The sequence below is a fragment of the Pleurodeles waltl genome, chromosome 10 (assembly GCF_031143425.1).
Source record: "Pleurodeles waltl isolate 20211129_DDA chromosome 10, aPleWal1.hap1.20221129, whole genome shotgun sequence".
NCBI lineage: Eukaryota > Metazoa > Chordata > Amphibia > Caudata > Salamandridae > Pleurodeles > Pleurodeles waltl.
This window is the reverse complement of record NC_090449.1, coordinates 162,517,923-162,545,864: the sequence shown is the minus strand read 5'-3', so window position 1 is coordinate 162,545,864 and position 27,942 is coordinate 162,517,923. Positions and strand designations below refer to the sequence as shown.

General features: G+C 43.1%; 1 protein-coding gene across 7 annotated transcripts in view; it reads right to left on the bottom strand.

The window, feature by feature from the left end:
- Window positions 1–27,942, bottom strand: part of EPN2 (epsin 2) — a 357,746-nt gene that overhangs the window by 116,783 nt on the left and 213,021 nt on the right. For all 7 annotated transcript variants that reach the window (XM_069210122.1, XM_069210121.1, XM_069210119.1 and 4 more), the window contains one exon: window positions 12,495–12,590. In XM_069210122.1, the coding sequence (XP_069066223.1) occupies window positions 12,495–12,590 (96 nt within the window). The remainder of the gene's footprint in view (window positions 1–12,494; window positions 12,591–27,942) is intronic.

Sequence of the window (27,942 nt, the reverse complement as noted above, 5' to 3'; positions counted from 1 at the left end):
TGGAGGTCTCCGGGTTCCAGTAATGATTAAGTGGGGGTCGTCAGAAGTTTGAGAACCGCTGGTCTACAATACTTCATCTAAGAACAAAATCTCTCAAGATCTCTGAATGAATTTAGAATGTGGTACAACACGCTCATTATAGCACAGCTGAAAGGTACAGCCACACCCTTTTAATCCAGAAGAAAGGTTCCAGTCACTCTATAATTCAAGGAAAAACTGCTGATACAAGGTAATTAATACTCAAAGCTGTTCTCCATTGATCCTTGCTACTCAATACTCCCAAAAAAGAAGTGGTAAGGTAGCTTATCGCAAAATTATTAGGCACATGTTCTGCAACCCGTCCCTACCAAACTGGACTTCATACTTGGAATTAGTATCACTGCAATATCTAAAGAAACTTTGAAGAGAAGATCAGGTGATGGGGATTCAAAGCTTAAAAGGAAAACACATTAAAAATGTCACTGTTGAGTATCTTACAAGTATGATGAAGTCATTTGTTCGTCATCGCATCAGAAACAAAAGTTAAGTTCCATTTCCCTTGGCACAATACAAGGCTGTATGGAAGTATGCACTGTTGTGACAAACAAGAGTAGAGTACATCATTACAAAGCTTTCGCATCTCTTACTTGTATTGCTTTACCATATCTAAAAGAAAAAATGTTATAGTGCAAGTGCAAACTTCATAAACATAGCTTTAAGAGAGCTTTTAATAAACTTGTTTGGTTGCAGATAAAGGTTAGAGCTGTCAAGCCTCAGTAGTGAACAATTTTTCAAAGCATTTTCTTTTTTACTAACTTAATGAAAATATGGACTGGTTAGTTATTCACTGTATCACATAAAACAAGCTTTTGACTGAAGGTGTCATCTGCTGAGTATAAAAGACCTCGTTCATAATCCAAGCAAAGGACTTTTCTATCAGACTTGCTAACAAAATTCTATATGAAAACCATGCTCTAAAACTGTCACAATCCTGATTAAGGAAGTAGAGGACATCTAGGAAAATGACAAGCGATCGTGAGGTATGTATGTAATAACTATGATGTTAAGTATCCAATGTATAGGCACAAAAAGAATTGTATGTACTTGCAATACCTGGATGTAGGCCTTTAGTCATTCTATTGCTATGGCATCCAGCAGCTATGCTTGGTTGTTATGCCTTGCTGCTGAAGGGGCAGGGGAATCCTTTCAATATCCGCTCCCCATGTACTCTTGTTAAGTATAAGTAGAACATGTTTCCACCTGGAACGTGAAGTTCAGACTCACTCTGAAGATTCTCAACGCTAACATTCCACAAACGGAGTAGCTGATAATCCACAAGCATCTTGCATTAATAGTTCTTGCTTTGCAATTTTTGCTAGCTATATTCCACTTGCTCCCATAAACCTGAAGACATGTTACCTGGACATTCTTGAGACAAACTTTGCTGTGGTCAATATTAAAAGTAAAATCCGTGCAGGTTGCCCTTCCTCTCTTTGCACATCAAGGAGATTGGATTTACTGTTTCAGGCAACCCTGGGTAAGGACCCTAAGCTCTGTTCACTTTTGTTAACAACCCTATATTATGTGTAAATGACAACACCTAGACAGATACATTTTTATTACTTGTATACTGCAGTATAAATGCTGTAGGAATTATGGCTTCAAGGCCCAAAAAGAGAACTAACAAACCATGAGATATACAACCATAGGCAATATCTCCTACTGCCCCTGGTCCTGTGTTTGGATTCTGTGGGGAGATCCTGTGGAAGAAATGCAACGATATGAGAATTCTAGCCATTCTTCGAAAAGTTTCGTTATCTAGATTTTCAGAACCGGTAGAGGACGGCAGCTAGGACACCAGGATTTAAGGATGTGCTTCATGACATTAAACAGCTTGCAGAATCATCCAAGTTTTGCGGTGCGTTGAACACTGCAGAAGTTTCAGAGTTCTTATAGAACACTGCCGCAGAACTGAATTGTTTGGTTTCTGTACACAGACTGCATTCTGCAGCTAAAGCCAAGCACTCAAATAGAGCCGGCTTCAGCGCTGGTGGAACCCATTGCAATAGTCTTTTTGGTGCCCCACCTCTGACCACCTTCTCTATGAATTCTCTCACTACCACTAACAGCGCACCTCATCTCTGTACCCTCTCTATAACATGCATTTCTTTCTTTTTTTTTTTTTTTTAATAATGCTACTCATAATTCACTCACTCTCAGTTCTGTGATCTGCATGGTACACGTTCTTTGCAGCAGGCACATTAACCCCCTGTGCCACTTTAACATGAGCCAAAACTGACACAAGACCACGTTCCGATCTCTCACTAGGAACATTCTTCACCAGTCAATGGGAGCCTTTGCGTGGGGACGACTCCTGACCTCTGTTTGATCTGTTCTTGTTGCAGACTCTAGGCCCAACCACATAAGTTGTGCAGCATTTTTATCGCCACAAATGCGGCAATGCTGGGTATTAGGAATTACGTATGAGGTCTGCAGGGCATCGTGGCTGGTCAGCCGAAAGCTGAGGGGCAGAGAGTTCCATAATTTACTCCCTAAATAGGCCATAGAACTTCCACCCCATCTGGCTTTTTTTTACAACTGGAAGTCTAACTAATGCAGCCGACGAAGATCTAAGCTGCCTAAAGGGCATATAGAAAGAGGCTAATGGCCTTAACAAAGAAGGACCTCTATTGTGTAGGGACCTATGAATAAAGCATAGAGCTTTGAACTATATACGATTCATTGTAGCAAAACATTCTACACTTTTGCACGTGAAGGCAATACAGAATGCTGTAAACTCGGTTTGCACTAATGGGAGTAATTCTAATATTAAATCAGGCACCCACGTATGCGAAATATAGCAATGTGTAGCAAATTATAATATTCTTAGAATGCTTCTATGTTGCATACAAATACAAGCTGAAGAAATAAAGTACGAGTGGCGCTTTTATTCTGAAAGCAAAAAATGGACCCAAAACTGTTGTACTGTGAAAAAGACATATGAAGGTTGAGGCACATTTCCTCATGCAATCTGTTTGCTTTCAAAATAAAGTGTGAGTAAGGGATTATGTTACTTACCCTGTAAGCATCTTTTTGTGGCATGTTTTACTGGAGATTCACATGCTCTGCATACTTCTGCTACCTTAGATGTTAAGAGAGCATTAATGTACTACATTGATAGAAATAAAGGCTTTCGTCTGTAACACTAAACAATGTTTTGTGGCTTTTTCACCGCCACACATAGGGAACATTATATCTAAAGCAGGCATTCCAAGATGGATAATCAAATGTATCCACACATGCTATTCTACAGCTAAAAGATCTCTACCCATACCTCCTATAGCATACTCAACTCGTAAAATAGGTGCATCTATTGCTTTTTTGGGAAACATACCAATCATTGACATCTGCAAAGCAGCCACATTGTCAAATCTACACACACTTACTAAACATTACTGTGTGGACGTCTTCATACCACAACAAGCAAATGTTGGACAAGCTATGCTTCGTACTCTTTTTCAGACAACTGCAACACCCCCTGGTTAGCCACTGCTTTACAGTCTATGCAGACCTTGTGCGAGACGCCGCTTCGGAGGGTAGGTCCATAGCGACGGACCTGGAATATTAATGCAACGTGTTTCCAAGTCCCCGAAACGTGCCTCTCAAGGAGCCCTTTCCTGATTAGGGGATGGGTGACCTGACAGTGACGTAGCCAGTTTTACTTAAAATGTAAGTGACCGGTATATATATTTAATTTTCGTCACATTTTTTCCCCTTTTTAATTGGAGAAGAATTATCATAATAATTCCCTTTTTTGGTCCTGATGAAGCGTCATTGGATCCTTTTGGACCACACGACGCGAAACATGTCGACCCTAATCTAAGGGTACTGTTTAGACTACAGACCCCCGGTAGCTTGTTGCTCTTTGAAAGTAATTGAGCATCAACACTCAGTTTATTACTTTCATTTTTTATTTTAATCTTGGTCTTCATCCCAGTATATTGATTAAAGGAATGTAACATTTTTTAGATGAATAACCAATTTTAGTCTTACATCTTATTCTCTCCGAGCGTATGCTGCAGCCTGAATTTAGGCATACTTGTCTGATGAGTTACCATTAGAACAGTACGGCTGAGTGCTTCCCTTCTTAGGGGAGCCCGTCAGGCGTTGCAGCGCCGGCCTGGCGAGGAGCAATTCCCAATGATGATGCCAGCCATCCATTGTGATGCTTGAGGGTTTTTGCTCCTGACACCTCAGGGTGCCCTAGGATATTTGAGCACTTTTGGAACAGTGTACCTTTTGTATATTACATATGTATCGACAGCCACACATGCCATCGAACGGATTAGGTTACTTGCCCTACAAGCATCTGTTTGTGGCTTGTAGTGCTGTTGATTCGCATGTGCCCCCCCACCTCCTCGGACACCTGTGGCTGTTGCACAATTTTTTATAACATTTCACATGCATGGACATTTCTTACTCATACTATATTCACACTCCATTCTCACCTGCGGGGAAAACAATTTAACAATGGATTTGATGCCCATGCGCAGCATCACTAAAAGGAGGGGTCACTTTACCTCGTGACTCTGACAACTTCTTCGAAAAAAACAACTTGTACACATCTGGACCCAACACTTGATGGCAGAAGTATGCAGAGCATGTGTTTCTACAGCCACATAAGCCATCAAACAAATATTTTCAACTAGGAAAAAAAGGGGACGGCATTAAATACAATTTCTCTAAGGTATCATTTCATAGAACGGGATTCAATGCATATCAATATTCAAAAAAATATTAAGGCGAATCAGTGCAACATGTAGGAAAAAAAATACATTTGTGGCACAATTCTTAAGGGAAAGTCACAAAAGTGAACTCACATGCCCATTGCCTTTCAGACACCTGCAACATATTTTGGTTTTTCCACAGGCTCAAGCAAAAAACATGCAGCACAAGTGCAAATTCACTTGACATAGCCCCCCCTATGAAGAAACTCTTTTCACTATACCACAACATTTTCGGGAGGTCCACAGCAACCTTGGAAAAAAAGTTTTTTATGGTTCTTATCAGGTGTATATTTCCAGAAATGTCAATGTGGGAATGAGTTTGAAAGGGGACGCGCACCGGAAGGCGGGGGAAGGGGAGGAAACCCCCGGCAACCCTCGTATTGGGCAGGAGCCCTTTAAACTTTGTGACAGCGCTCCCGCTCCGCGGGACGCGCACCGGAAGGCGGGGGAAGGAGAGGAAACCCCCGGCAACCCTCGTATTGGGCAGGAGCCCTTTAAACTTTGTGACAGCGCTCCCGCTCTGCGGGACGCGCACCGGAAGGCGGGGGAAGGGGAGGAAACCCCCGGCAACCCTCGTATTGGGCAGGAGCCCTTTAAACTTTGTGACAGCGCTCCCGCTCCGCGGGACGCGCGCGGGCGGTGCCCGGGCCAAGGGCGGGCCCGTTCTGCGCCCGTCAGCGACCGGAAGAGGCCGGGCCATATTATTTTCATCCTGACTTCCGAGGTCGGCGACCAGCGGACGAATATATTTTACCCACCCGGACACCTTCTTAAATAGGTGAGCAACACTTTAGACCCTCCTGGCGTCTTAGCTTTTCTTAACAAAGCCCCAGTAGAGCTAAAACACGGTGGGAACAGGAGAGGAAGAGCACCTACGGAAATAGACTGCCAAATTTTGGGACTGGACTTAAGTGCTTTATCAAAGCAAGATGGGTAGACGGAAGGGGGGGATCCCTTTGGAAAAATCCAACAATAACAAGACTCTAGATGGTTTCCTTCAAAAAGCGGTTGGGGCATTAGAAAAAGAAATTGAACTGGTGGAGCGCCGTCTGACTGCCCCCCCCCCACCCCCCCCACCAACGGAGGCTCCGTCGAAAACTCCACCACAACCTTTCCACCCACCAGCTCTCCAGCCTGCCCAGCCAACTCCAACTACCCAAACTACCCGAATGTCCGTCACAGAGCCCATGGGCAAGGTCACATATCTTTCAGAAATTACACAGTCTATGCCAGACAGGCCTGCATCCTCCCCAGAGCATAGCTCAAAGGGCAAAAGGAAACAAGGGGAGGTAAACTTAAAGAATAAACGGGCTTGTGTTTTGAACTCTCCCAATCATGCCGTGCCTACTCGGACCAAGGACTGTACACCTGCCCAAGCTACTACCAACGGCAGCCTAGACATAGCCTTCATAAAAAGATTCTATAAAAGACGAGCTCTCCAAAAAACTATACCCTATAACAACTCGCCTATCAGCCATTGAGGAGAAACTTGACGTTCTCATCAAACGTAATCAGCCAAATACCTCTTCCTCATCAGATTTACAATATTCGCAACAACATTTTCCCCCATGCCCTCCAGTTAACAGTGCTAGTAACCCCTCTCTATCATCAAGTACGATCCACATTTCTCAATCACTTTGCCCTGATTCTTCGCATCAACCAGTAAAGGCTTCTACTGCTAGACTGGCCAATCCCCCTGAAACTTGGCACTTAAAGAGAGATTCCCTCCTCCCAAGGCGGACTGATGAAATTGTTTCTTCCATGAACATGGGCACAAAACTGCTCAAGGATCATACCATCTCTCCAGCAGACCGGATGCATAGGGATCTAGGAACCAATATGAGAACTTTACACTTACCACCGGAAGCTTGCCCTTATGTGCTTGTTATTACGAATGTTCTTAAGCTTAAGCCTAATATTCCCGAATCATTTACAGGACTGAAAAATAAGGTTATCCACTGGCTTCATAGATATGCTAGATTTGCTTTTGACATGATACCCTCAATACTAATGGTGAGGAGGGTGGGTTGGGTGGGTCCACTCAAAAACCCTGGTACAGGGGACTGCATTGTCATTAATTTCGATGCGCCTTCCCTTGTCCAACAGCTTTCCTTGAATGTGTGTCATTCTAACCGTCTAGGGGGAGTAACCTCACTTTGCAGGCTCCAGGCTTTTTACCCGCACAAACCTGTACCAGCTATTAAGGGGGTAACAATGCCACCCAGAGGCCCCACTAGGGCACAGACGCAGCCTGATTCTCAGGCGAGATGCAGCCCTTTCTCGCCCTCGCTTTCTGAAATTGATTGACTAAAAGCCAGCATTGAGTACAGTTCATCTCAGCCTCTAGGTTCAAATAATTGGGACAAAGAGTACCCTATAGTCGGAAATAATGAAACTTACAAAATAGGGCAAGGTAATCCTGAGGTGGAACAAACCCCTACTGCAGACATCAGAGACCCTATGCCAATTCCTACACCTGCTCAGCCAGATCCTTTTAAGATGGAAACTAGCATCTGGCTTTCCTCCTGGGCCCAGAGTCCTGAAATCCGTATTGGGGATGCAAATAAGGAGCGCAAGGTGATTGAGGCCAACTTAGCCACAGATTTATTAGACCTTAGTAAACTTGGATACCCACCATTATTCCAGACACTCAAAATGCTCACGCCACCCCCCGATCTAGACGGGGCAAGAAATACATTGGGCAACACTGTAGTGGGAAATCCAAATATGGCTGGTATAGATACAATTGAAAAGGGTATAAAACTTCCCCACGGCACTCCACGTGCAAGAGAGAACCCTGTGGTTGAAGCTCCCCAAGACATAATAGATGGCCTAGATACCATCCTTAGTTGGAATATTGCAGGGTTGGAGAATAAAATGAACAACCCTGAATGGGGCAAATTCATAGATGAATATAAAATATGCCTTTTCCAAGAAACATGGGCACTGGAGCCCAAATACAGAATTGGCTACAAAAGTTACTGGGTTCCAGCAACTAAGGTGAATTCAGGGAGACCCTCAGGTGGGCTGCTTATATGGCTCAGCTGTTCCTTCAAATGTTGGATTGAAATAATTGACTTGGGCTGCCCTGATTTAATGGGTTTATCAATACCATCCCTTAGCGAGAAACCACTTCTAATAATCAATATTTATAACAGGAGCCTGGGTAGCAAATATGAGTCCGACACATTGACTATTTTGGACAGCTTTCTTTCCTGTAAATCCCCTTCCCACTTTATTCTTATTGCTGGAGATTTTAATGTCACTTTTGAACCCTACTCGCTGGCCCAGGAACTATATAAAGATGAAGACGCCTACTGGGGCATCCCTCAACTGGTATCTAGCAAAAGACCAAAAATAAATAGATTAACACACCAGGTTGTGGACATTACACTGGCACATGGCTTGCAATGGTCGTTCCCGCTCAGACCCTAATCTTCACCCTACATTCAGACGTGGGATACAGAAGAGCCAGATAGACTATATTTTGCTTGATATCCGCCTGTGGGGCTATATGGTTGACATGAACATTGTAGAACATGAGGAAAGTGACCACGAACCATTGATTTTATTCCTTAGGAACCTATTACCCCTACTTGAAGTCTCTTGTCCCAAGACCCACGAACAACAGCTTGCATTGACCAACAATAGACGAAATGTTAGATGGGAATCCCTGAGCACCGACACAGCCACTTTGGCATCTGCGTACAGGCAGTTGGCTGATCACATGGATCGTATATCTCAGCCTTTAGAAGATAGTGGTGTGCTTATAGCAGCCCACACACAATTTTTTAATTCTCTAAAAAATCTTTTTACTAAAGACTCTGCAAAAGAAGTTAAAAAGAAGTGTAACGCAAGGTGGTTCAACACCGCATGTAGGGAAGCACAGCACAAACTCCTGAGAGCTTTAAGAGGAGGCCAACCAGACCATATAAGGGAAGCCAGGAAAGATTACAGACAGGAACAAAGTAGAGCCCGTAGGACATGGGATGAATCTAGATGGGTTTCTCTCCTGGAGTCTGCCAAAATAAATGACACCTCGAAATTTTGGAAATTGGTGGCTGCTGCCAGCGAAGAACCTAATTGCTCCCCCGGTGCCTCAATACTCCCTGTAGAGTGGACAGATCACTTTTCCCGATTATATTCTGGGATTACTGGTGTTACTTTCAGGGAGCTGACCCATACCATGATTACTGAGACTCCCAAAATGGAATTTACCCTGGCAGAAACTAAGGCTGCGATCGCTTCACTAAAATGGGGAAAGGCCACCGGCCTTGATAAAATACCAGGCGATTTATACAAGACAAACCCAGATATATGGGCCCCATACCTGAACCTCATTTCCAATGCGGTAACTGCAGGAGCACCTGTCCCGAGCTCCTGGTTGGGAGCAGAGATGGTTCCCATCTTTAAGAAAGGCAACCCCTCTAACCCTGCTAACTACCGCCCAATCTCCTTACTAGACAACTTCCAAAAACTTTTTGCTAAGCAAATTTTGTCTCGTTTAGAAGAATGGATTCTGGAAACCGATGCCATTTCTGATTTGCAAGCAGGGTTTAGGCCAGCAGTTAGTACCATAGATCAGGTGCTAAGATTTTTAACAATAAAATGGAAGACTGTGGAAGTAGGAGGAGGCAACCTTTTTGTAGTTTTCATTGACCTTAGAGCCGCGTTTGATTTGGTCCCCAGAAACCAGCTATGGCTGACACTAGCCAATATGGGTGTCCCACATGGCCTTTTGAAACTTATCATCCGACTACACGAGAATACTTATGCCCAAATCAGGAGCGGCAAAAATGGTGATCTAACAGAATCAGTGGCTATTGAGAGGGGAGTCAGACAGGGGTGTGTTTTGGCCCCCACCCTTTTTCTTCTATACATAAATAATTGTATTAAGTATTTAGCAAATTGCATTAATGATTCCCCAAAGTTGGCCGGGACCAAAGTTCCATGCCTACTTTATGCAGATGACACTATTCTTCTGTCTAAATCATCAGTTTGGGGTATTCTGTAGAGATTACAGGTTAGACATAAATCTTAAGAAAACTAAACTCATGATATACAGTGCCCCGAATAAGAAGCTCAGAGCAAATATTAAGATGGATTCAATTCATCTGGAGAGGGTAATGGAATACGATTATTTGGGTATCAGACTATCTGATAAGGGCAGCTGGGATCCAGCTATAAGGAAAGGGGCTCTAACAATCAGCCAAAGATGTGGAGTGATAGGACGTAAGGCTAGCACTGCAACAAGTCCCCCTCTGACCCTCATCTCTGAAATCTACAAAGCCCAAATCCGTGCCACGGCCCTATATGGAGCGGAACTTTGGAGATCTCACAGACAAATGGACACTCTTCAAATCAAAGAAAATAATTTCCTTAGACACATATCCAAACTAGGGAAGGGCACACCGATGCTCCCCCTAAGACTGGACCTGGGTCTAAATAGTATTAAGGATACAGCATACCTAAGACCACTTCTGTACTGGGTCAGATTATGGAAAACGGAGGAGCTCGAACCCTTCAGACTAGCAGTTAAAGAACTATTGCCACCTTGCTATGGATGGGAAAAAGTACGGTGGCTTAGGGAGATGAAAGTGGCTTGGGTTAAACTGAACTTAGCCCATTATTGGGAGAATCCCGAGACGATTCCTGGTAACGCTAAACGCTTGATCAAAGACCGCTATTGGGAAAAGATCCATGAGGAATCTCTTGGCTCAATTGGGTTGGGTCGGTTGACAGCAGAGTTTCTGCTGGTCAAGCACGAACCTCTGCCTGAAAGCTTCCTGGATATCCCTATGCCAGCCCGTGCTCGCTCCTTATTACTTCAGTTCAGATATGGAACATTGGCAGTCAACAGCTTTACGGCTTGCTGGTCGACCAATAGTTCTTTATCTGACAAATGCATAAACTGCCATCTATGCAAGGAAACTTCTGAGCATGTACTATTTTTCTGTCCTCTGTACAAATGCCCTCGCGGGAAGTGGATTATTCCTCTGTGCAAAACACTGCCATCACAAAACCGTAACAGTGTATATAGAATATGCAAATATGACACTTCCATGCTGATAGTGAGTTCTGTTTCTAAATATTTGGCAGCAGCATGGAAAATCCGCAGTAGGATTACTACAGATCTTATTCCACCGGTCGAAGAACGGTTCAGAAGTTAGCGAACTAGCACCCTGTTATATTAATCTGGGATCTCAAATAAAACGATAAGTGCGACCTATCGACGATATAAGTCTGTAGCCCCGAGCATGCTGTCTAGTGGGTTACCCCAATTGAAGTGACTTATAGTCCCTCAGCATATATAATTTTATAAATCGCAAGATGCAATTTATTTGATCAACTTATTTAATGGAATTGATTAACTTAAGGCATTATTTTCCACTGGTTGACCTTCAGCTTTTGCCAACAGGAGCTATTATATGTAGTTTTTATGTCTTATTTTATGTATAAACTTGTTTTAGCATGGTTTTAATGCTTTTAACAATTGATTATTATTATCTTAGCATCTAGCCTCTTGCATAGGGAAAGATTCAGAGATTATTTTGAGAGTCTTTTCTTAATTATTTATGAAACTTTTTATGTAGTTTTAGGAAATCTTTTTTTCTTTTTTTTTTTTTTTGTATTAATTGCTAATGTCTTTTTTATTAAGCGATGGTTTATGGCTCTTATCTTTTTGTATGTATGATCACTTTTAACTTCTCAAATGGTCCAAATTTGGACCGAATAAACTATTGATTGAGTATGTGACTATCCTTAAACATGTAAGTCTTCAGGTATGCACAAACTTTCAGGTCTATCCAGCCCTTGACATAACTTCTGACCTACTTCAAGCTCCCCCAAGAAGATTTGCTGACACAAAAATCTGCATGCAAGTAAACTCATCAGTGCAAAGCCAACTTTTGCATCTGTTGGCTGAATTTGGGTGCATGGGTACCCCATAACATGTTTGCCTAGTTGTAAAATAGAAACTTTCAGTCACTGATATAGCGCCTGGTTTATGCTCACAATTATGGCACACAAGAGAAATGCAGCAGACAGATGTAATGATCAGTCCAAGAATTACACAATTTGGTCAAGTGGAGAATGTCAAACTGCAAGCGATCACCTTGATACTTTGTTGGCAACAGAAGCAGAGGACTGTAAGCTGAATATGAGTAGAGAACAGTCAAACATTTTGTCAAATCTAGTAAATATCTAAAATGAAATATGCCAGGGCATCAGAGGGTGCTCCTGAGGAAACTAGAGCAAGAAAAAGCGCAATGGTACAATTAAAGCAAAGATATATCCTAGACGCTGCTATAACCAAACTTCTGCATGATGACAGTGCTGGCATATTCAGTGCCTTTCTCTGATCAGAAAACTAACCTACACAGAGCACATTTATTAACATAGCCTCAGAAGACCCAGTCAGTGGATATTCAAATATTTGACTTAAGTAAAGCACTACTCTATTCTGGGCCCAGGCCAATCAGAAAGTAGCATAACCACAGCAGTGACAGAATCCAAGCACTGACCTAATTGGTGCCCCGGTATAAATCAGAGAGATAGATAACTATCAGATTTCTGATAGAACAAGACTGCTGCCATAACTTGTAACATGGTGCGTTTATGTCATGGTTTTGATTTTTTGTGTTACAAACTTCAATACCATTGTGGAGCAGTAGAAGTTTTCTATTCAGATGTCCATTCGCATTACATCTTTACAAACGACAGCACTACCTCTTTCTTTTTCTTGGTAACTTTACTTGTATCCTTTCGACTTTCTTCTAGAGCCATCTGCAACCGCAGATCATCTCCACGACGGATGCGTTCCTCCTACAAATAAAATGAAAACATAACTAAACAATTTATGTGCAGCGTATTAACCAATGAAACAATAAGTCAAGCTATTTAAGCAATACAATGAATCTTATGATTTCAAGTCCTTCAAATATGAGACTTCCATATTTACTTGTGTGCAAAAAAATATTTTGTGTTTTTATGTTTGCCTAAACTGTTTTAAAATAAAGACAGTCACATAGTTTTGTGAAATACAATAAGTACCTTTTCTGCCCACCACTAAAGCAATGTAGCTCAAGTGCAAGAATGCAAAGTTTGGTTTTGATTTAGATATTGGAGGAACTAAACCGATCAAAGCTTCTCCTCTGACGTGGGGGCCTTAAGTGAAGGCTCTAGGTCTACAAAGGTGAAAGGATATGCTTCAAACAAAAAACACTTTTACCACACATCAGATTAAAAGTACAATGTACCTATTCAAATAGTTGATTTGAATTTTAAAAAATTATTTACTACAATACTTTTTTATTCTGAGTAACAAGTAGAGGAACTCAATTGAAATAAAGCGCTCACAGCCTGATGAAATAAAATTACATTTTAGCTCCCGCATGAACATGACCTCCTCATCTCCCCTACGATAATAGACTTTTCAGAGTGACCAATTTTAAGGCAAAGTGAACCACATCAATCCTGCTTGCAGTAGACTGTGCTGGTTGTTGGCATGAGGTAGCATACTGTCCTCTATGAGGAAGTACCATGTGAGTTCTTTGGGGAGTGTGCTCTACACAGACAGCAGTTGCTAGCAAGATAACACCCATTATCAGGAAAGCGAAAAACATTCACTCTCAATAAAAACTGACATAATTCGCGCAAATTAAATATTTTATTTAATTAGATTATGCCATGCCACCAATCCACAGGTTAGGAAACTGATCAAAATTCTTTGCCATCTGTGGAGTCCTATTTCCCTTAATGTAATTACGCAAAATCTTTAATATACAAACTAATTTGTGGAGGTCTTGCGCAGATTACTAAAACTATCCAATAAGGCAGACACAGAAGCAAAGCTTTATCAGATAGTCCGGGGTCACCCAAACCATGGAGAGTTGATCATCTTCCACAAAACAAGGCTCCTTAAGAGAAACAATTAGGAGTCTGCACCAGTCTATTAAGGTAACGGTTCAGCGACAAAAATAGTTTGGGCAGTAGTGTTGACATCACCACTGACACACAAAAAACAATGAACTATATATCTATTCCTGAAAAAACAAAGGTTAAAGTGACGCATTTCGGAGTTTATTTATTGCATTTTTTAAATAATTTAACCTTTGGTTTTCTGAGTTACTTTTCAGTTTGGTTTTTTTAAACATAAAAGTAATATTTTATTACTGTAGTCAACCTCCGTACCATATGTACAGCCAACCTCCCACCACGCGTGGCCTCTGGCTGTGCACAGTGGGGGGAATGGCCACAGGGCCTGGCTGCAGAGAATCCACCCACAGGCAATCACCCCCACTGCACAGCAGGGGGTTGGTAATTCAGCAGGCCTGCAACCAAGTCCTTCGGCCAACCCACAGGGAAGCAGCCAATCCCGCCTGCAGGCAGTCAACCCCACGCTGTGCATTGTCTTTTGTTGCGTGCGGCTTGAGGTTGGCTGCAAGCCAAGCCCTTGTCCAGCTCACCAGAGGCAGCCACCGGGAAGCAGCCAACCCTACGCCATGCATGGCTTTTGGTCTTGCGTAGCACAGGGATAGCTGAAGGCAGGGTCTGTCTTGCAACCAAGCCCTGCTTTGAACTTCCCAGAGGCAGCCAACCCTACGCTACACATAGCCTTTGGCCATGCATAGCAGAGAATTGCCCTTAAGGCTTGACCTGCCATCAAGCACTGTGGCCAAACCCCCAGCAGGCTGCTAACCCCACATCGTGCACACCCTTTGGAGTGTGCAGTGTAGGTTTGTCATTCAGGCCCTTGGGAGCCCCCCCCATACCCTGGGGACAAATATGAGCCTCCCCCCCCCTCTCGAGCCTTCTCAGGACCCAAGGAGCCCATCCCTCAATACTGTCTTTTTTTTTTTTTTTGTTGTTAAAGGGGAGCCAGGCTGCATGGCCCGCCACCCCAAGCCTGATCAAACACTCGGGGACAACATCCCCTGGGTCCGTATCACATTAGAAAGGGGAGGGGCTGTGTGCCTCCCCCATCCTTGAGCATTATTAGGCCCTGGGGATCCAATACTGTGAGGCCATATGAAAAGGAGATGGGGCCACAAGGCACCCTCCTCCTAGCTTTATAGGGCCCTAGGGACCCTATCCCCTGGGGACGAATAAATAATAAAGGTGGGGGGGTATGTGGACCCACAAGCCTACTTAGGCCCTGCGGACTCCATCACCTAGGCTGTACCCTATTGTAAAGGGGACAGGGTGCGTGTGGCACCCCCCCTTCCCCCACCATTCTGCGGAGCTTAGGACCCCATCCCCCAGGGCGTTTTTTTTTTCTTTTTTCAAAAAACTCCTTCTGAGATCCAAGGGACCCTGGAAGCTGCCACAGATGCTGCTGCTGGACCGCATCTCAGTACTCAAAGGGCGCCCTTGCCTGCTTGCATTGCCACTTCACATGCCACCAACCCCCCCGCTCTCACTCCCCCCTACCCAAAACTCACCACACCCAACGCTCACTCTGCAAGCACATCACTGAGATTTGGGACCTCATTGAATACAACTCACCGGACCACCTCTTCCTCACCGTAACCTGGCTCAACCTCCATATCAGCACTGCACATCTTGGAAGCCATCCCACCTGGATACAAGATCCTGCACCAGGACCGACCCCCTAAACCAGGAGGACGACTCGCCATCATCCATCAAGACACCATCAAGCGTACCTCTTACACTGAACCAGAAGACACTTTTATGGAACACAACCACTATCAAAGGCATTCTTGCCTACTGGTCCCCTGGACCTCGCACCTACTTCAGCAACCTCCTCACTAAGCTCACCGCAGCCCACCTTCTACGGGCACTAAAGATTACATACTCCCAAGCAATCTTAACTTATCTCAACGACCTCACGAACTCCAACGTCACAGACTTGCTCCAAAGTCTAACAAACCACCTTAAACCAGCTCGTACAAGGCCCTTCCCACATCACCAGAGACAGCCTGGACCACATTGACCCCTCCAGCAACAAGGTTAAAGCCAGCCACATCACGCCACTCACATGGACAAACCACTCCATAGTCCACTTCCACGGAACAGGGCAACTTACCATCCCTACAGAGTCTAGCAACTCTCCAACCAATTGCTGTAAGAAAGTTACAGAAACTACACTACCCACTACCTACCAATGACACAAACAACTTAAACAACTGGATCACCACCTCAGTCAACAACCTACTGCCTTCGAAAAACACCAAACCCATAGATCCAATAAACAAGTTAGCCAGTACAACGATGACCTTAGAGAATCTAAGAGAGTATGCAAATAACTCAAAAGGAAATGCAGAACCGCCCAAGGAACCACAGAAAGCAACACCTACAAGTTCACACTTAAGCCCTATCACCATCAAGTGAAAAATCAAGAAAAAGGTCCTGACCCTGAGAATCAATTATAACTCCAACAACTGCAAGAAACATTTTGTCACCGTCAAGGAATTCAACAACCCAGCAGCAGCAACCAACCCCATCACCCCTACACAAGAACTATGCAACCACCGGATTTCTTCCACAAAAGAAAACACAAAGACCGAGATCAACTAGAACCCCAGCCTCTCACCTCATTGACTTTCCCAGCCTACTAACCTCATCAACCAAAGCCTGCCAACTGACAGCATGGACAGCTTTCTCCTTCCTTAGAAGAACATGAGTCAGGGTCACCTTGTCCACATCAGAACCCAAGGACCTCATCTGTGGAGTCCCACAGGGTTCACCACTCAGCCCCACTCTTTTCAACATGTACATGGCTTCCACTGGACCCCAAATGTACCATCATGCAGGACCTACTCACAAGCAGACTGGATTACAGCTACACACTCTACACTGGCATCCTCAACCCACCTTTTTTTACAGACTTCAAACCACCCCAAAGGCTACTGCCAGATTCGTCCTTGACTTCCCACACTAAAACCACACAAACACCACACCTCAGAAGGCTCCACTGGCTCACCATCAAGAAGTGCTGCAAGTTCAATCTTCTCACACACACATTCAAGTCACTCAACAACATGGGACCTGCATACCTTAATCACCAGCTTCACTTCCACCAACCCACCTGACAACTTCACTCAGCATTACTCACTCATGCCCACACGCCGCATCCACGGAAGCAGAACAAGTGAGTGGTGGCTCATCAGCTCTGTGCTGGCCTTTACTGGACAATGTTTTCTGGCATTTAGAGTGGAGAAAAAAAAAAAAAAAAAAAAGGTTTCACCTCTACAGACGTATAACTCTACACTAGTGTAATACTAAAAAAATAAAATAAAAAAAGAAAGACATTCATTCCAATTCACTTACTCCTCAGTAAATGAGCCAGCAAGGGCATTCATTCACTTTAATTTAGTCAACACTGAAAATAAACTAAATGTTTATCAGAGTATCCAACATCATCAGGTTAGCGAAACCATTTGACTACATCCTCCAGTCCTAAAATGTTAATGAGGTGTTAGAAATGAGCTTCATCCAATTCACACAAATTCCATTCCTGCAGTGAGTCACAGACCATTTCTCCATTGATCCAAGAGAAGAAAAGAAGGCTGAAAAAACAGCAGTCCAAATGTAGATCTTAAACCAACAAAAAATGGGTCTTTAGAACGTGCACCACCCAAACCATGATTTAGAACACGGCTGGAGGACTTTTGGTCACGAAACACTTCATGGGAAGGGCATAGAGAAATCCATCCTAAACACATCCACATGAATAGGAGCTGATTTGAGAGAAACAGAAATAAATGCCCTTATTTGGGAGGGTCCATTCCCTGACTAAATTTGTGGTGCTTGGAGAAGACAATATTCAATCTCTCTGTGTTTAAAAGCAATGTTGACTGAGAAATCACCAAATCTGGCACCATTAGCCTCTAACCACCTCAAGAACAATTTAGGGACTATTCATTCTAGACCTGCTTGCCTGCATTAAAATTTGCCAGTCTAACTAACCACCCCCTAATCTTTTATCTCCGCCAGGATCCTTGAAACCTGCTTGCATAACTACTTAGATTTTCTATAAGGCACAGAGCAGGGTGCATATTATGAAGAGCAAAAAGAGGTATACTCAAATTGTGGGATTTATCCTACGTAATAAGTACGCTGTTACAACTGTAGTAACAGGTGCAGCCACGGAGGATGACAAAAAAAATGTCCATAGCAGTTTTATTTTTCCTGGAAAAACAAATTGCTTAACAAAAATTACTAATTGCATGCAAGTTACAACTATCAATTAACAACCAGTGGTTTTAAAGTACAATACCAATACTTCATTTCTTTTATGGTATTTGTGTACCGTGAAGTCCAGAAATAGAGGTAATGCAACCATATGTGCAATATCATTAATTCAACAAGTAGTGAATTGAGGATGGCTGGGAGAAAAAACAGAATTAGCTATTGAGGTTAATTCCTAACAAATGCATCTAATTGTTTCCTGGAAGGGCAGTGAGTTAGGCTGAGTCTTTAGCTCATTCAGTAGGAGGTTCTAGAGTCTTAATGGAATGGTTTGTTACCTATAGAATTTTTAGCTCAAGAATATTCAAAGAAGGTAATGGTCCATCAAGTAGGTCTGACTCCTTCTATTAGGTAAAAAGTACACTTCAGAACGATGGGGCTGCCAAGATAGAGGACTCTGTAAATGGTACATGCCATCCTGAACTAACTTCTAGTGGTAGCCAGTGGATATCTCTCACAATGGGTGAAATGGATCAGATTTCTTAGCAACTTTGGAAAAGCGAGTGGTTGTGTGGAAGATCACCTTGAGAGGAGCTACAGATAATTTGGGAAGGCCAAAAGAGTTTTCCACAATCAAGATGGCAAATACCAATGCTTGTGCAAAAGTCTGGGGTTTCAGTTTTCTTAATAAGAATAGTGAGGTTTAAATAGGCTGTTTTGTACATTTAGAAGCCCTGTTGACACAAGGTTTGATTTTAGTTAATTATGTAGCAGAGAGATTTGTATAAAGTCACCAAAGACTTTGTGATGGGATATGATCAGACAGCATTCTAACCACTGTTTCTAAACACAGAAAATAAGATTTTTGGTGTGAGGAAGAAAATCAGTTTTTGTAAAGGTTAAATATAAGGTGATGAAGGACATCAAAGGGTTCTCTTTTTTTATTTGAGACTTTTACTATGTAAGGGATTTGAAATTGTGAAGTGCAATGAGTGCCTGTGTAATAAAGAAGGGAAATCTTGTTTTATATTGTTGGTCTTTGAGGATCCAAACAAAGGGTTGAAAAGCCCAAAGAGAAAGGACTAGGCCCTGAGCTACACAACAGCAGAGAAGGAGAACTGAAAGAGTCAAATTTGACAAACGGGGAACCAGAGGATGAAGGACGAGAACCAATGCAGCATGCGACAGTCCCTGTTCACTATGAGCGGTTAGGACAATGATTTCTGTTTATGTGAAGTTTTATGGCTTCATCAAAACACAAGCATTACACTATTCATGAACCCGAAATAAAAGATCAATTAATCAAAATTACACTGGTGTAGAGCTTACCTTTTTCTTTGTATTCCTAATTAGCACACAATATGCTAAATCACAGGCTTATCACAATGCAGCTGGAGTTGTGCCAATGTACTACTACCTTGTTGCATTATCAAAACGAATACAGAAAGTCCATCTGTTGGCTGAATAAGCACAGTGCACAGACTACCATGCAGATAGTCTCTACAATTTGAGAAACATAACTAATGGTATAACAGGAGTAAACAGCAAGTTTTACTCAGCAAAACACAATTGAAAACAATATGCAAAATGAAATGTCCATCAAATATGCACTCCTATTATGGAGGATTGTAGCTCGACATATTGCAGCTTAGCTACACTGATCAAAGGTCCTCCTGAAGACTGTACTCGCATCTTGGTAAGATATACTAGGGAGATTTTAGTGGATATTAGGATCATGTCATACTAAAGGTACATGGTCATTAGCCTGAAAGTTCTTGTTCGGGTAAAGTTTGACGTTCCCAATGTCAGTCTCTGTGCAGGGTTCTTTTAGATATGTCTACAACTATGTCTTCCCTACACCAAGGGTCAAAGCTTTGGTATTGGTTAGAAAGGAAGGATCTCTACTGACCTACTTGCACATTCTGGTTTGCCACCCTGGTTAGAACAATAATTTAATAGGATGGGGACAGCGCAGACAAAAGCATTTTTTTTCCCTGTGATCTGCATTGCTAACAATTTAGATTTGTGGTAGGATACACATGATCAAGATAATGCATCATGAGTTATAAGTTATATTTCAAGTGAATGTGTCAGCCGACAGTGTACAGCTGTCGGATAGTGCTGTATTACAAATAACAATACCTGGATCAGCACAGACTACTCTTATGTAATTAAGTGTTATTTAAGTAAAGTGCATAATAGGGTGTGTGTGTGTGTGTGTGTGTGTATATATATATATATATATATATATATATATATATATATATATATATATATACACATACATACATACACACACACGTCACTGAGATCTAGTATAGGTCTTAGAGTTTTGTCTTTTTTGGGTATTAGAAAGTACAGTGAGTAAACTCCTGTGTTTAGTTCTTGTTTTGGTACTAATTCTATTGCTTCTTTTTGGAGCAATGCTTGAACTTCTAATCCTAGAAGATTTATATGTTGTTTTGACATACTGTGTGTTTTCGGTGGGACTGTTGGAGGGAATTCGCGAATTCTATGCAATAACCATGCTGGATAATTGCTAGTACCCAAGTATCTGTTGTTATCTCCTCCCAATGTTTGTAAAAATTGGCTTAGTCTTCCCCCCACAGGTGTTATGTGATGGGGATGTGACACTTGTAAGTCACTGCTTATTTTTAGGACTTTTGGGGCTTTGGAAATTTCCTCTATTTTTTGGGAATTGTCCCCCTCTATATTGCCCCCGAAAACTTCCCCGCTGATATTGGCTTTGGTAAGTGGGCCTTGTTTGAGATGTTGTGGTTTCTGTAGGTTGTCCTCGAAACCCTCCCCTAAAAGGTGTTTTGCGAAATGTGCCTCTGCTCTGCGGGGAGTAGAGTGCGCCCAAGGCTTTTGCCGTATCAGTGTCTTTCTTGAGTTTATCAATAGCAGTGTCGACTTCCGGCCCAAACAACTGCTGTTCATGAAATGGCATATTTAGCACGGCTTGTTGAATTTCCGGCTTGAAACCTGACGTGCGCAGCCATGCGTGCCTTCTTATTGTTATTGCAGTATTTACTGTCCTTGCAGCCGTATCTGCTGCATCCATTGAAGACCGTATCTGATTATTAGAGATACTTTGTCCTTCTTCCACCACTTGTTGTGCTCTTTTTTGGAACTCCTTGGGTAAGTGTTCTATCAAATGTTGCATCTCATCCCAGTGAGCTCTATCATATCTTGCCAAAAGTGCTTGTGAATTGGCAATGCACCATTGATTTGCTGCTTGTGCTGCAACCCTTTTGCCCGCAGCATCAAATTTGCGACTCTCTTTGTCTGGAGGTGGTGCGTCCCCCGAGGTATGAGAGTTTGCTCTCTTACGAGCTGCCCCGACAACTACTGAGTCCGGTGTTAACTGGGTTGTAACATAAACAGGATCTGTTGGCGGTGGCTTGTACTTTTTCTCCACCCTTGGAGTTATGGCTCGGCCTTTAACAGGATCCTGAAAGATTTGTTTTGAATGTTTTAGTATTCCTGGGAGCATAGGTAGTCTTTGGTATTGGCTATGAGTGGAGGATAGCGTGTTAAACAAAAAGTCATCCTCAATTGGTTCGGAATGCAAGGTGACGTTATGGAAAGTAGCTGCCCTTGCGATCACCTGTGTGTAAGATGTACTGTCCTCAGGAGGGGACGGCCTGGCAGGGTACGAGTCTGGGCTGTTGTCTGATACTGGAGCATCGTAAAGGTCCCATGCATCGGGATCATCTTGACTCATGGCAGTATGAGTCGGGGAGTGCATCAGTGGTGGAGTTGCTACTGGTGATGTGTGCACTGATGGTGGTGGAGACGGTGGTGGTGTTGTTTTCTTTGCCACCTTTGCCTGTGGCTCCTTGTCCTTTTTTTGAAAGGCAAGTTTTCTTTTTATTTTAATTGGGGAAAGAGTGGTTATCTTCCCTGTGTCTTGATGAATGTGGAGCCTTCTTTGAGTATAGTCTGGCTGTACAGCTTGAAGTTCCTCTCCAAATCTATATTTTTGCATTTGGGAGGGCAATCCTTGTTCCTCTGTATAGGAACCTGTTTTCGGCTCCGAGGCTGGATGTTTCGGAACCGAAATTGTTTCGGATGTCTTTTTAGGCTCCGAAGAAACCTTTGTAATTTTCGGCGTGGAGGTTTCTCGGTGCCGAATTTGTTCGGTGCCGCTGTCACGGTGTCGAAATTTCTCTGAGCTGATGTCTCGGGTCCGAGATTGCTGTGTGGCGGTATCTCAACCGGAGTCGGATGACTTCGACACCAGCGTGCCCTTTTTCGGTGCCTTGGCTCGGTCACCTATTTTTTGGGTTAAGCCATGGCCTGTTGGCGGTGGCGTCCCCTGGGCTTTTGTTGACTTCTCGTGAGTCTTATGTTTCGACGTCTTACTCACGGTTTTTGGCATTTCTTCGGCCTCGAGCTCTTCCGAGTCCGACTCGTGGATAGAGAAAGCTTCCTCTTCCTCTTCGAAAACCTCTTGTCCTGTCGGCGTCGACGCCATCTGCAGACTTCTGGCTCTTCGGTCTCTTAACGTCTTTCTGGACCGAAACGCTCGACAGGCCTCACAAGTATCTTCCTTGTGCTCTGGGGACAAGCACAAGTTACAGACCAGATGCTGATCCGTATACGGATACTTGTTATGGCATTTTGGACAGAAGCGGAATGGGGTCCGTTCCATCAGCCTTGAAGTCGCACGTGGCCGGGCCGACCAGGCCCCGACGGAGGATTGAAAAAACCCCGAAGGGCCACCGGAGCTCTTCAAAATTCAGTGTCGATCTGTTGTAGCTAACCCGATACCGAACGCAAACAATACCGACGTTTTTTCCGAGATTCTAACTAACTTGCCGACCCGAAACACGGAGCGAAAAGGAACACGTCCGAACCCGATGGCGGAAAAAAAACAATCTAAGATGGAGTCGACGCCCATGCGCAATGGAGTCGAAATGGGAGGAGTCCCTCGGTCTCGTGACTCGAAAAGACTTCTTCGAAGAAAAACAACTTGTAACACTCCGAGCCCAACACCAGATGGCGGGATGTGCACAGCATGTGTATCTGCAGCTGCACATGCCATCGAACATATATATATATACACACACGTCACTTTCTTCTGCTTCATGTTTAATTTCAATTGTTTGCTAGGAAAACTAACGCTAACTTTATATTCTGTACGTTTGAGGTTTGACCTTCTGTAGATGAAGACATGGACTGGCAAGCCTGGGTTATCTGCCAGCAAAGACCTACTGAAGGGCTCAAGTGTCCCTTGTAAACAATAGGACCTGAAGATAAATCTCAGCCATATAAGAGCTTTCCAAGCACACACAGGGAAGTTCCCAAATTGAACACACTCCCTGTGACACTCTACTTCGAAGAGGTCACAACTTTTGAAGAACTAATCAAGCTAGTTGGCATAAATGCTGCCACAGAAAATTCAAAAAGCGCAGGTTGCTAAGAGCGTGTTTCAATGTTGTTGAATGGGTCTGTCATCAATAGCCAAGAATCGCACGAATCCCAAGAAACTCTTACTATCTTCTCAAACAATCATGTTCAGCTGCAAGAAGACAATAAAATCTGTGGTACAACCTCGACATTCTTTGTCAGTTGATCCACCACTTCCGTTGTACACAGGGCTGAATGTGCACACCTTGACAGTGTCAAGAAAACTGATAACTCGACTGCACCGTTTAAGAACTAGTATCAATTACAACTGCATTCTTCAGGTGGTGAATCAGCAAGCTAATCCACAGAGAGAAGGAGTTGTGTGCCCATCTAAGCTTCAAACTGGGCTTTTCACCACTGGTGAAAGAGACAATCTTGATCACAACCCTTCAAGCACCATTGGCAAGAGTTCTTTCCATGGCACAGGGATAAGCATCCTTCCGACACCATCAATCTCAATCCCAGGACAGACCAGAGAAGCGATCACTCTTCCTGCAGAGGCTGAGAGAAAGAACGTATCTTTGCCGGACAACTTCACCACAGTACCAGCAGTAGCTCTGAAAGAATCTACAGTTGAGGTGCCAAAAATGGCAAAGGTAGTTGCAGGAGATATAGTGGAAGCAATGAAAAATGAGAAACAGTGGATTGAATCATCACTCCAACTGATTGAGAAAGAAAAGCTAGAAAAGGCAGACCACATAGAGACAGATACAAGACTGGTCTTACATGTACAACATGCCTTGCAACTAGGCAATATGTGTCTTGTTTGGTCCTCACTGTAGACACCAATTTCATAGTGATTCTGACAGGAAGTTTTCCCCAGCTATAAGACTTGTGTTCCAAGGCCAATATCAGGGTAGCATTCAGTACAGAGAGGAACTTTTCCTACATTCACATCAATGTCATTGCTCAGACCTTTGGAAATGAGAATTCTGCAACCTTGCCAGTTTTTCATAGTTTCACTGGCCGTGACACTGTCAGCATCCCTTGGAAAAGGGAAGAAACCAGGATGGATGGCCTTCGCCAACATTGCCAGGAATCAATTCATAGCAGTGGACACTCAGAATGAAAGCTTCTGAATTCTTGAACACTGGACCGAAATCTTGCACCAGAGAACAAACCAATTGGAGTCAGTGAATTAAGTCCACAGAGAAAATCTTTTGTCAGCAAAACAAAACAATGGAAGCCATCCCACCAACACAGTCTGCTCTTCTTGAACATATAAAGTGTGCTGTTTACTGAGCAGGGATCTTGTCCACATGTGATGTACCTCAGCAAGAACTACCCACTCCGGAGGGATGGGGGTGGAGGCCAGAGACAGTCAGTGGTGAACCCCATTGTGGTCAGCACTACCGGTGGCATCTACGGCATGTGGTGTACCAGCTAGTTGCACAGGCAAGTGTGCTCGCAAGAAGGCGCTGTGGACCGGCAGTGAACTTTGCAAGTGCAACTGCATCAGAAACTGAGCTTGCAAAAGGATTTTTATTTTAGGAAAGTTTATGAAACACAGAACATATCCTCAGATTTCAAAGTGCTGTTTTTAGTTTTTATTTTTTCAAAGTTTATTCAACACAGCAGAAATCTGCAATTAAGTAAGTTCTTTATACCAAAGTTCCTTTTTTTTTTTTTACTTTTCCTTTATGTCCTCTTCTGAAGTCAATAAAAGAAGTATTAATGCTCACCCTATTCCTCGGTGCCTGTTGCGCAGCCCAATTTCTGAAAAATTTAATGTGACAGGATCCATAAGCACTGATTGCATGGATCCTACCAAAAACTATTAGCATATGACCAAACAATATCGAACAAACAGTTTGGTGCATTTACCCAACTTGTCCCCTTGATCTTAATAAGGCACCTCACTAATTTGCGTAACCACCATGATACATCTGGAAACCTAGTTAGGCAGTGCTTCATTTGAGCTGTTAGCTCCAAGAGGGTCCCACCAGCACTCATTGTAGGGGGACGGGTGGGCGGGGGGTTCAAGCCATTATTTTTCTTCAATAGACATTGATGCAGAGTATGAGAAAAAAAAACACACAAATGGGGAGGAGAAGGAGGAAGTGAATGATGAAAAGCTGCGACAAAGTTAGAAAGCAAAGATCAAAGAGAACCTACATGTGTGAGAAAAAGAAGTAGAGCGAGTCTGGTAGTGAATTAAATAGGGATGAAGTGGAATCAAGACTATGCACCCTTAGTATTGAGCACTGTGACCTTTGAAAGCACTAGGCGCGGACTTCCGAGTAAAACACTGGGCCCAAGCACTTATTCCTTTTCAGATTAAGAACTGTAGTTAAGTGTAACACTATATCTACTTTAAATTGCATCACACCTCTTTTTGAATAGGACTGTTTTCAGCTTCTTGTTCTTGTGTCAGTGCACTGAGCAATATCCGGACTCATAAAAAACAAGTGCCTATATCCATGCTGGAATCTAATTGTGACTCAATCTGCTTTTCTCAGCAATCTTATGCCATAATGCCAGCAGCTCATTTTCTTGTCTATGTTGGACGTAAGTTCTAGACCATGAGCAGGGGGCACTGAACTAATCATATTGCCAAGAGGGGTTTGGACTGGTTGCTACGGTAGTGACCGCTGGCACAACAGAAACTAGACCGCATTAGAGATAAGGTGATGTGATATTTAGCAATGAGGCAGTGAGTCACAGGCTAACACAGTAAAGTGACTATCACAACAGTGTTCACTCTAGTAAAAGGGAAGCTAGGATTTGCATTTTTCGAGTTCTGCACATCACCACAGGGTTCTTTTGCAGTTTCAGATGATTGAGGATTCTACCGTTACAACACATTCCATGTTGCTATGCACTACTGGAAAAAGATAGTAAGTCATTGTGTTCTGAAATCCTGCCTGCTGTAACAACCCTTGCATGCTAGAGTACCTCTCCCCAAAACTTGTTTATTAGGTTCAAATGAGGAGCCAATCTTGTTAAGGTAGGAGGACTGGGTGACAGTCTGTTGGCTCAATCGGCAATGGTAATTATTTGCACAAATGTGTCCAGAGGAGACTCTTGGACTATGTTTGAGTAGATCAGGACTGGTCTCACTTGACTCACGTTGCCCAACCTCCTTCTCCAACCACCATTTCAGTAGGAGTCGCACTAAGCTTCAGCACAATATGGCGGGTCTGAACTTTGCTGTACAGCTCTACTGCTTTGTGTCTGCACAGCATGGCAGACTTAAATACAAAATTTCACTGGACCCTGTCCACATGGACAATTCTTATCAGGTATGTTGAAGATTACATTTTTTTTTATCCACTACCATCACTAGATTCCTTACAATTTCCATGGCATCTCCTTAAAGTTTATTTCCCAAATATTTAGCTGTGGTGACTTTTCTCTCAGTAACACGCGGCCACCCACCTTGATATCTCCATGAATTGTATTCAGAAGAAAAGTGCGCTTGGTCTTCAATTGCCATGCAGTAGGCTCACCATTACTTTTTCCTTACATTTTTGTTTCATAGGGGTCTGGCAAACAGCCTGGTCAGTAGGGCCACTTCTACAGAGCATTCACACTGCAAGTCTTTGGCTGCAGTGTTAGTTCCACAACCTCAGAGTAGGCTTTACAAAACTGTCTTCATAATGCTTCATTCACACATGTTTTTGGATATCTCTGGCATGCAAGTAGCAATTCCAGCTGCTTCCTACTTGAAAGCCTCAAACATTTTCTGACTCTTTTTTAACACAGTGACAACCATGACTCAAATGCAAAGCTCACCTTCTCCAATGGGCAAAAAGAAACATTGATAGGCTCGGGGGAAAACAACGTATCTGGTAAAATCCAACACATTTTGCAGCCTCCAATGGTCCTGTTCTCTCAGCTAAAACACTGTACCTTTGGAGCCTTCACATATCTGCAGGAAATTGACAATGTACTACATTTCAGCAATCTGCATTCGCAGGGTACGTAAAAAGGGACAGCTCAGATTTTCATGTTGTTGGAAGCAAAGGGAAAACATCTATGACATGTCCCAGCTGTGGCAACAGTGGGGCACGGTGTTCTGCTATATGAGACAGGGCACCTTTTGGATGTCTCCAGCCCTCTGGCTCATAATATTGCAAAACAGCAGTGCATTCTGAATGACAACTTCAAAATAGACTGATAATTTACCAAGAGTTTATTTAATAAATGCTTTCATGAATTCTTCTGTGTGAGGAAAGAAAAAACTGTCTTTGCCACCACTGCCTGCCCTAATTCTTCGCCTTAACAAGGTAAAAGTCTAAAACAAAAAACAGTTACATACGTACAGGGAGCACTTAAGTTATCTTCACCAGAAAGAAAGAACAGTATCACTAACACTTGATGAGAGCCGCAAAAATAATTTTCCCTCCTCTTAGAGTATAGGTTTCACCAAGATCAACCAAATTGTTTCTATGACATGTTCTGAGAGGCGAGCATGGATCACCTTATCAGTTGTAAGGCTCTGGTAATGATCACAAAATAATTTGGGAACCGCAAAACGCAGGTCCTTGAAGACTGAGAACCAGAAAAATGTAAAAGGCAGCACCTTGTAATACCTTCGGAATGGCTAAGACAACACAGCTTAACCAGAACTGGTTGAATTGCAGAAAAAACACAGTTCATCTGCAGA